The sequence below is a fragment of the Genypterus blacodes genome, unplaced genomic scaffold, assembly GCF_046128005.1.
Source record: "Genypterus blacodes isolate CSIRO-AG114 ecotype Tasmania unplaced genomic scaffold, CSIRO-AGI_Gbla_v1 ptg000259l_1, whole genome shotgun sequence".
In the NCBI taxonomy this organism is placed as follows: Eukaryota; Metazoa; Chordata; class Actinopteri; order Ophidiiformes; family Ophidiidae; genus Genypterus; species Genypterus blacodes.
The window spans coordinates 7,501-16,978 of NW_027467052.1; the positions used below are offsets into that span (position 1 = coordinate 7,501).

At 49.9% G+C, this 9,478-nt stretch overlaps 3 protein-coding genes across 3 annotated transcripts in view; 2 read left to right on the forward strand and 1 right to left on the reverse strand.

Moving 5' to 3' along the window:
• The window catches only part of LOC143016984 (protein-tyrosine kinase 2-beta-like), an 8,887-nt gene extending 7,433 nt beyond the window's left edge, over nucleotides 1-1,454 (forward strand). The window contains 4 exon segments of the mRNA XM_076171593.1: nucleotides 70-110; nucleotides 188-322; nucleotides 476-556; nucleotides 841-1,454. Of these exon segments, the coding sequence (XP_076027708.1) occupies nucleotides 70-110; nucleotides 188-322; nucleotides 476-556; nucleotides 841-1,329 (746 nt within the window). The 3' untranslated portion in view covers nucleotides 1,330-1,454.
• A 141-nt stretch (nucleotides 1,455-1,595) lies between these two features.
• Nucleotides 1,596-3,677, reverse strand: LOC143016986 (ankyrin repeat domain-containing protein SOWAHC-like). The gene is made up of 2 exons (XM_076171595.1): nucleotides 2,318-3,677; nucleotides 1,596-2,226 (listed from the first exon to the last, which is right to left on the reverse strand). Exon 1 carries the CDS (start codon nucleotides 3,535-3,537, stop codon nucleotides 2,323-2,325), a length of 1,215 nt encoding a protein of 404 aa, XP_076027710.1. The 5' UTR covers nucleotides 3,538-3,677; the 3' UTR covers nucleotides 1,596-2,226; nucleotides 2,318-2,322.
• Nucleotides 3,678-3,767: 90 nt separating this feature from the next.
• LOC143016985 (histone-arginine methyltransferase CARM1-like) lies at nucleotides 3,768-8,860 on the forward strand. Its single transcript, XM_076171594.1, has 15 exons — nucleotides 3,768-4,013; nucleotides 4,310-4,385; nucleotides 4,576-4,666; nucleotides 4,845-4,970; nucleotides 5,053-5,180; nucleotides 5,264-5,356; nucleotides 5,591-5,701; nucleotides 6,146-6,323; nucleotides 6,522-6,612; nucleotides 7,383-7,464; nucleotides 7,597-7,682; nucleotides 7,803-7,892; nucleotides 8,069-8,206; nucleotides 8,429-8,518; nucleotides 8,734-8,860. Exons 1-15 carry the CDS (start codon nucleotides 3,880-3,882, stop codon nucleotides 8,756-8,758), a joined length of 1,539 nt encoding a protein of 512 aa, XP_076027709.1. The 5' UTR covers nucleotides 3,768-3,879; the 3' UTR covers nucleotides 8,759-8,860.
• Nucleotides 8,861-9,478: the final 618 nt, after the last annotated feature.

The following is a 9,478-nucleotide window of genomic DNA, read 5'->3' on the forward strand; positions in this document are numbered from 1 at the left end:
TGAGTATATGCAGAGTGAACTTTACACATGTACTTTGTTGACGTTATGAGTTGTTCTATTTCCTGTCAGATCCTCCATCAAAGCCTCCCATGCCGTCTGCAGTCACGCAGGTAAACTCATCTTCACCACAGGAAGTGGTCTTTGTGTTTCAGCGTGGCAGATTAAATATGTGGTTATTGTGTTTTAGCATCTGCCCACGGCTGAGTTGGACAGATCGGACGATAAAGTGTACATGGGCGTCATGGCGATGGTGAAACAAGTGGTCCAACTGAAGAATGATGTCAACACACTTCCTGCTTCTGAGTATCCCAACGCTGTTAGAGTGAGACACCACAACAACCTGGTTTCATATCACATATACGCCTCACTAGCAGCCTCTAGAGGCCGCTGTGTCCATTACACCCAATAACATGAAACATGAACATGAATCTATCATTTTAATTTAAATCCTTTTCTCACCTTCCTCCTCCATCAGGTTGTGGGTTTAACTCTCCGCAGCCTGATTCAGAGCGTTGATGAGATCCTTCCATCCCTGCACAGCTCCATCAGGACTGAGGTAAACCTCCACCCTCATCTTCAGCATGTCTGTCTACTGTACAGCCATCAGCTGAGGGGTTAACAGACAGCTGAAGAGAAGCCTCAAATATCACAAAAAAGTGTTTCTGCCATTCATCGATCTGTAACGTAAACAGGCTTTGTCACTCAGTGTGCATGTAGGTGAGGTCGACCTCACTCACAATACAAACATGGCTATTGCTCAATGGATCAGTCCATCAATCACTGACTGACATAACTGGGACACTCTGGTCTTCTGTCTCACCAAGTCTTTGTCCCTGTCAGATTGAAGGCACTGAGAAACTTCTGAACAAAGATCTGAGCGAGCTCATCACAAAGATGCGACTGGCCCAGCAGAACTCCATCACGTCTCTGAAGGAGGAGTGCCAGCGGCAGATGTTAGCCTGCGCTCACACTCTGGCACTGGACTCCAAAAACCTGCTGGATGCTGTCGACCAAGCTAGGCTCAGGGCCGACCTGGCAAAGCCTCCACCCGAGTCTGCAGACCCAAAGCCTCCACCCGAGTCTGCAGACCCAAAGCCTCCACCCGAGTCTGCAGACCCAAAGCCTCCACCCAAGTCTGCAGACCCAAAGCCTCCACCCGAGTCTGCAGACCCAAAGCCTCCACCCGAGTCTGCAGACCCAAAGCCTCCACCCAAGTCTGCAGACCCAAAGCCTCCACCCGAGTCTGCAGACCCAAAGACGGGACCCGATTGTCTTGATCCAAAGCCTGGACCTGAGTGTCTTGACCCCAGTGATCCAGTGATCCAGTGATCCAGTGACAGCAGAGCTCAGCTGCTTTGGACTCAATCTGTTGCTGCAGTCAAATCAAAGTTCTGACATTGATTTGACTTAAGCACATATTTGTAATTCCCAAATAAAGTCATGATTAATTTTCATCAGACGAAGATTTTCTTCAACAGTTCAACCAAACATGCATCAATCAAAGCTCTGTAGGTTGGAGATGTTGACGTCTCCGTTCACAGCAGCAGTTTCTGCAGACGACACAATAAACAACTCAAATATCAGCCTGAACTCAAATCAATCACACAACGAAACCAAACATGTACAGAACGTAGACACACACACACACACACACACACACAGGTACAAACACGCACGCGCACGCACGCACCCACGCAATGTTTCAATGTCTAAGAATGAAGACATCAGAGAAAGAAGGGGGGGGGGGGGGGGGCAGCAGCTTACTCTGCTGAACAAGAAGCACAAGGTCCAGGGGCCTCAGCAGGACCCCTAGGGCCCAAGGGTGCCACTCACTGTCACTATGACTTACAGTCCCAACATCAGAGTCTTTACATCAACGCAGAAACTTTATTCACATTGAGCTCATAAGTGCATTAAACTTAATCCGAGCCTCATCATAAACAGTTATAATGAAATATAAACCTTTATGCCAAATGTAAAATGTGCAAAAGAAAGAAAAAGTAAAGATTTTTTATACACAGAGATGGAGAAACAGATGATTATGATGAAGATGATGCTGAGGATGAAAATGATGACATATGTGTGTTCATAACTTCCATGTTTGATGTGTGATTGATCACAGTGACATCATGCATAGATTAGATCATCTTCTCTCTGTATTGATTTGGTGGTAATGTTGCCCCCTGCTGGCCACACAGGCTTTTACAGCTGGAAGTCTGTGGTAAACTGTAAACAGATAATATGAGGTAATCATACTGTGATTGATCATCTTACAGGAGATTCCTATCAAACATATTGATCAGAATTGGAGCTTTACCAAAACTATTTTTTCCTGAACCAGTGAGACCTGGGTCTGGACTCCTTCCCAGAGTCCTCTCCTTCCTGCGCTTCATAGAAGGACATGCGGTGGACGATCTGCGACGTTCGAGCGCGGATCCTCTCAAATCTGGGCTTCATCCTGCCGAGTGACGACCTCCTCCTCACGGGCTTCCGCCTGTGAGGCTCCAAGTCATCCTCAGTGTCGGCGTGCAGCCTGAGGGGGTCCGGGTCGGACTGGAGAACCTTGGAGAACCTCCAGGGGCGTCGGTCCCTGCAGTTGGCACTCCGCGACTTGGAGAGCTCGTACGCTCCGACGATGTCCTGAATGTCCACGCTGGCGTCTGTGCTGATGTACTGACTCGGCTTCTTCCCGCTGTAGTCTCTGATCTCCACGTCGGCGCTGTAGGCGCCCACCAGGAGCTTCACCACCTCCATGTTGTTGTGCATGGCGGCCACGTGCAGAGGCGTGTAGCCGTTGCTGGAGCGAGCGTTGATGTCGACTGGCAGGTCGTGCTGCTGGGCAAAGTTCACCATCAGGGCCACGAGCTCAGGTTTGCCCTGTTTGGCCGCCCAGTGCAGGCAGGTGAACCCGGTGACAAAGTCCCTCCTGAGGGTGAGGCCGGGCTCCAGGGTCAGGAGTTCCTGCAGGGGGGCCCACTCCCCGTCAGACACACACATCATCCACTGGTGTTCCAGGGGGTCCAAGGTGACGGGGCTGCGCTCCTCCTCCAGACTGGAGGACAGCAGAGAGACGGAGTCACAGTCGCTCAGAGAGTCCTCGCCTCTGGACGACAGGTTGACAGAGTTGCGTAACACCATGCTGCGCCTCACCTGGGGCGAGCTGTGCATCATCACCTCGATGAAGTGAACGCGACTTCCTTTGGGGGAGGCGGCCGCTTCGTCCTCTCTGTCGTCTGAGCCCAGAGGGCTGCTGGGTAATCTGTGCTGCGAGCCTCTGGAGTTACGGCGACTCGCCTCTGCGTCGAGCACGGACAGGTTTTCCTGCGTCGTGGCCTCAGGGGCTCTGGCAGCACGAGGCTCTAAGGCTCCGGCCGGAGCAGCGTCAGGCAGCTGGAACACGGAGTCTTGTGCTGGCAGGGGCGAAGCTTCAACCACCGTGATGTGTGGAACGTCGGAAGTTCCTTCCTGCTTGGTGGACAGCGTCCTGCTCTTCCTGCTCGTCCTCCTCTGGCTGAGGGAGCTTCCTCTGTTCCCCATGGCAGCTCACACTCCTCCTCCTCCTCCTCCTCTACACAAGCAAACACACTTTTCTCTGCAGTTTAGTCACAAACACTTCCAGCAGCAACGGTATGAGGAAGTCTCACCTGTGTCACGCCTGTAACCTGAGCAGGGCGGAGCTTAGGGCGGAGCTTAGCTCTGACGCAGGGACAGTTGGACTCTTTCAGTGATTCAATTCTTTTGACTCTCTTCACTTCAGAGGAGCGTTGATTTTCACTAAAACAAGGAGAAACCTGACCAAAACTTTAAACTTCCGTTTTTTCTTATTTTTCTTATTTTTCTTTGGAACAAAAAAATGAAAAACTCCATGAACTAAACTCCATGAAAGCTTTTCCAGCATCAGCTACAGTCCAAAAGGCTGAATCGTCCATGAACGCAACACGTTGGAATGTGGCAGGACTCGTTCATGTCCAGGTCTCTGTGGAGTGGAGGCGCTCCCTGGTGGCTGCACGGAGGTATGACAGCGCTGTAAGACGCTATGACCTCACAATCAATAAGTATTGATCAGCATTGATTACCCGATATGACAGTGACTAGATGTGTGTGTCAGGCGGTTCCTGCGTTATTTTGAGGATGAAGAAGTTCTTCCTCATCAACATTCTTTACATTCACAGGTTTCTCCTCCCATCTTCTCCTCTTTCATCCCATTCCTCGGGTTTCTCCTCCCCTTTCCTTGGTCTCCTCCTCCTCCTCCTCTTCCTCCTCCTCCTCCTCCTCCACTCTCTACTTCTCCTCCTCCTGCCTCTCACAGCAGCATGGAGGCGTGTGGAGACGAGTCGCTCTGTTTCTCTGTCCGGCTCTTCGGTCTGCAGGAGGAAGAGGAGCAGGTAAGCCTGGAGGCAGCAGGGGGCGCTCTGCTCTGCTATGCTCTGCTCTGGTTACTCTGTACTTTAAACTCGCTGCTGAAAAGCTGGAAAAGATTTAAACTGAACTAAACTTTACACGTTATGGACATTTATAAACCATCACATGTGTGTGATGTGTGTGTGTGTGGCGTGTGTGTGATGTGTGTTGAAGCAGGTGGACGTGTGCAGGCTGAGAGCAGATCAGGAGCTCACACTCATCCTCAGCTCAGGACCACAGGCTCAGCAGCTCACTGTGCAGGATGGTGAGCACACACACACACACACACACACACACACACACACACACACTCAGACAAAGAGTGTGAACCAGAACTGAAGGTGTGTAGATGAAAGAAAATGGATGCTGTGTGTGTGTGTGTGTGTGTGTGTGTGTGTGTGTGTGTGTGTGTGTGTGTAAACTTCAAATCAGCTCTTTTGCAGGTAACAGAGTCTCAGTCATCCAGGTCAGCGTTTCCAAGGAGATGGACTGTTGCCAGGTGGGCCATCAGTCGTTGGCGTTGAGCGTGGGCGAGCTCAGCGTCCTGCTGCAGTTTGAGAGTCACAGCGGTGAGTCCAGGCTCACCTGCGCCCCCTGCTGAGGCTCAATGCAGCTGCACGTCCAACAACATCTGCTGTGTGTCCGCTGCAGAGATGAGGAGCGTCCTGAGCTCTCTGAAGAGGGGAGGAGAGCAAGGAGCCAGCGGAGGAAAGGAGTCTGGAGAAAGAGGACATCCCAGGACGTTGGAGAAGAAGACTGAAGACTCAGAGAGCGCCCAGGTGAGCATCCAGGTGAGCGTCCAGGTGAGCAGCAGCTTTGATTCTGATACAATGTTTATGTGTGTGTGTGTGTGTGTGTTTAGTTGTCCCAGCAGCAGGCTTTGCTTCAGGACTACCAGAGGACAGCAACGTCTCAGAGAGCCTTTTTAGCCAACGAGACAGACTTCAGAGACAAGGTGACAGCACACACACACACACACACACACACACACACACACACACACACACTTTTACTTAGGTCTCTCTCTCTCTCTCTCTCTCTCTCTCTCCCCCCCCCCCTCTCTCTGTGTGTGTGTCTCTCTCTCTCTCTCTCTCTCTCTCTCTCTCTCCCCCCCCCTCTCTCCCCCTCCCCACCCTCTCTCTGTGTCTCTCCCCCCCCCCTCTCTCTGTGTGTGTCTCTCTCTCTCCAGGTGGTTCTGGACGTGTGTTGTGGTTCTGGTCTTCTGTCTGTCTTTGCAGTCCAGGCAGGAGCCAGTAGAGTGTATGCAGTAGAGTCTGTCCCCATGTCCCAGTGTGCACAGGTCAGTCTCTTCCCTCACTGGACGTCTTCAGGGTAAACAGGTTCAGTTAATGGGTTAGTTTTTCAGTGATTAGAACTTTTGTGTTGAAACAAACTCAATCCCAAAGTGCTGCAGATCTGGAGAAGGTCTGAGAAGCTTTGGATGGTTTGGAGTGAAGCGTGAATGTGTGTGTTGGCCTCTCTGAGCGCACACACACACACACACACAGCACATACGTGACGTGCAGAGCGTGGCATTCTGGGGAGTTAATGGTTTGCGGCCACATCTGGCTCAGAGCTCAGTGAACATCAGACCGATACTCAGGACGATATCGGCCTCTGACAGACATGAGACGCTGATCAGGCAGACAGACAGGTTTACTGTAATCTCACAGGTCACAGGTCACAGGTCACAGGTCAAAATCATCACAGGCCAAAGTTTCTTTATGCTCTCTGTTGTTTGCAGGTTCTGGTCCAGAGTAACTCTCTGTCCGATCGGATCTCCGTCCTGGAGGGGGACGTGCGGGACATCAGCTGTCCCGACATGGTGGACATCATCGTCTCTGAGCCGATGGGCTACATGCTGCTCAACGAGAAGGTCATGGAGAGCTTCCTGTATGCCAGGAAGTGGCTCAAACCCAACGGTAAGACTCCAGACTGAGTTTGGATCAGCACCAGCCTTTGATAGAACCACAGAAGAAGAGAGGTGACTTCCTGTGTTCTGGCTTAGTAAAGAGTGAAGCGGTGAGAAGCTGCTGCAGGTCTTCAGGTGGATCCTCAGTCTCAGTTTCCTGTTATCAGTCAACACATGTAGACGTTTGGGACAAATGTTTCATCTGCAGGTTTGATGTTTCCGTCCTTTGGTGATCTTCATCTGGCTCCTTTCAGTGATGAGCAGCTCTACATCGAACACCACGCAAGAGCCAGCTTCTGGTACACACACACACACACACACACACACACCATGCATGAGGACACAAACACACAGCTCCCTTCTTCTGGGCTCTCGCCCTCAGCCAGCCGTGTTTCCTGTTGGCCGTTTAACTCCTCAGTGAGATTCACACCGATCGCTCCGGACTGAAGCCGATATCTTCTAGAACGTTTACAAACTGAAAGTTTGTGAGATGAACAAACGTCTCCATGGAAACCACAGATGATCCAAACAAACATGAGTCACAGTCAAATGTCCTGGTACCTGCAGCCTGAACACTTTCTCCTCTTCTTCTCTCACCTTCACTGCTGCTGGGACTCAAACTGCATCGATGTTCTCATGCTGAGCTCAAAGTGCAGTGAGATCAATGCTGCCCCCTAGTGGCTCTGCTGGGTTCAGCCTGGATGGTGAAAAAACGATTGTTAAGATAATTCAACACCCATACAGATCAGAGTGTGTGTGTGTGTGTGTGTGTGTGTGTGTGTGTGTGTGTGTGCGCGTGTGTGTGTGTGTGTGTGCGTGCACGTGTGTGTGTGTGTGGAGGTCAGGCTCAGTCTGCCCTGAGGAATGAAGGTAAACTATGAACAGATGAAGCTTAGCTCAGATTAGCCCATGGCCTGATGGTGACTGCTGGTCCTCGGTGGAGGTATGAACTCAAACGTCTCAGACTCCTGAGGTAAGAGATGATCACCATGATGTCAGCTGGTCTTTGAGTCAGTTGGAAGCTGTTACATGTGTGTGTGTGTGTGTGTGTGTGTGTGTGTGTGTGCAGGCAGCAGCGGAGCTTCTACGGCGTGAACCTCAGTGCGCTGCACGCCGTGGCTGTGGACGAGTTCTTCAGACAGCCTATAGTGGTACGTAAACACACACACACACACACGCACACCTTTAGATGACCTCCAGTCTGCTGACCTCTACCTTTGATTTTCATCCTCCTGGTGAACTTGAAGCTGCTCGTGCTCGTGGTCATGTGATGTCTCTTTCAGGATGCTTTTGATGTCCAGATCCTCATGGCCCGGTCTGTCAAACACTGCATCAACTTCCTGGAGGCCAAAGAAGAAGATTTATACAGGTGACAAACCATCAAGAAACATCTCACGCTGATCTGCATCACGTTCCTCTATGACGCATCTGTGTGTGTGTGTGTGTGTGTGTGTGTGTGTGTGTGTGTGTGTGTGTGTGTGTGTGCCAGGATGGAGATCCCCTTCGTCTTTACGCTGCTCCAGCCCGGTCTGGTCCACGGCCTGGCCTTCTGGTTTGATGTGGCCTATTTAGGATCCAAGTAAGTTAAACTAAACTAAACTAGATTAGGCCAAGTTAAACTAGACCAGACAAGACCAGACTAGACTGGCCCTCTCAAGGCACGAGAGGATGAGGAGATGACATTATGATACTGCCTGGTTTGTCATTTAGATCTAATCACTTCTAAAGTGTCAAAGGTGATCCTTGTCCCTACAGATCCACCGTGTGGCTCTCCACAGCTCCCAGTGAACCTCTGACCCGCTGGTGTCAGGTCAGATGTTTGCTTCAGACGCCTCTCTTCGCCAAACTGGGCCAAACTCTGTCTGGCACCGTCCTGCTGGCCATCAACAAGAGGTGCGTTTGTGTGTGTTTTTGAAGTCTGAAGGGTTCGGGGCTGAAACCTTTTTTAGACGTGAGACCCCTCAGGTTCAAACCAGAAACAAGTTGAAGCAGCTTTTAGGTCTGAGCTCCATCAGCTGATACATGAAGGCCACAAGGTTTCATTCCGTTGGATCACTTTGTTTGTTTCTCTATTATCTATGAGTGTGAAAGAACAACTTCCTGTTCCTGTTCCAGGCAAACCTATGACATCCACATCACAGCCACTGTGGACCAATCAGGATTCAGATCAGGAAACATCCTGGATCTGAAGAACCCTTTCTACAGGTGGACCCAAACCCACAATGTTGTGTTATCGCAAACCTGTCTCACTTTGATCAGCAGAAAAGCAACAAATGAATTTGTAGAAGAATAAGCAGTTTGTAATAACTTACAGGAAGTTGCTGTGATCAGAATATTTTCACACTAAAATGGGACGTTACATTTCTGTGACATGAAGCATCGACTCTCTGTAACTCTGTGTTTTAACTGTGTTTGTTCAGGATGTCGTCATGGCTGCTCAGCTAAAGGGAGACCTGAGGACACACACACACACACACACACACACCATAACGTGACATGTTTCCTTCCAACCACTTTGTGTTGACATTAAAAGACTAATAATGTTTACTCTCATTTCTTTCTCTGAGATTTACACACATTGACTCTACATATGTGAGCTCTATATATGTGAGCTCTATATATGTGAACTCTACATATGGGAGCTCTACATATGGGAGCTCTACATATGGGAGCTCTACATATGGGAGCTCTATGCAGCATTATATAATCTGCTTGTCTTTGTCGTTATTATCTGACTTATGTTTACAAAAGTCCTGACAAAATAACTTCATTTAAAGACAAATGCTTAGTTTAGAGTTTATGAACCCTAAACAAACTGGACATGAAGTCATTTAGAGGGTTAATGGGATGAAAGGATGTAAACAAATGTGACAGAGAAGTGCAGAACATTTGAGTCTTTGCATCTTATTATTGTGGAGAAATGAACCTGAAACACATCGAGAGGAAACCTGAAATATGTCCAGATGTTTGTGCGTCAGGTAAAGTAAACATGACGTCTGCCCCAGACAGGTTTGGGGTCAGGGGTCAGGGGTTAAGGTCCGGTCTTTCCCGATGAGAGGTCACAGTAGGGACCCCCCCGGTTAAGTCCCGGCTCAGTCTGCGTAATCCGACCCGGGAAGCCGAGCCGCCGCTGGATTATTCATGCTGCAACCTGAGCCGGACCGG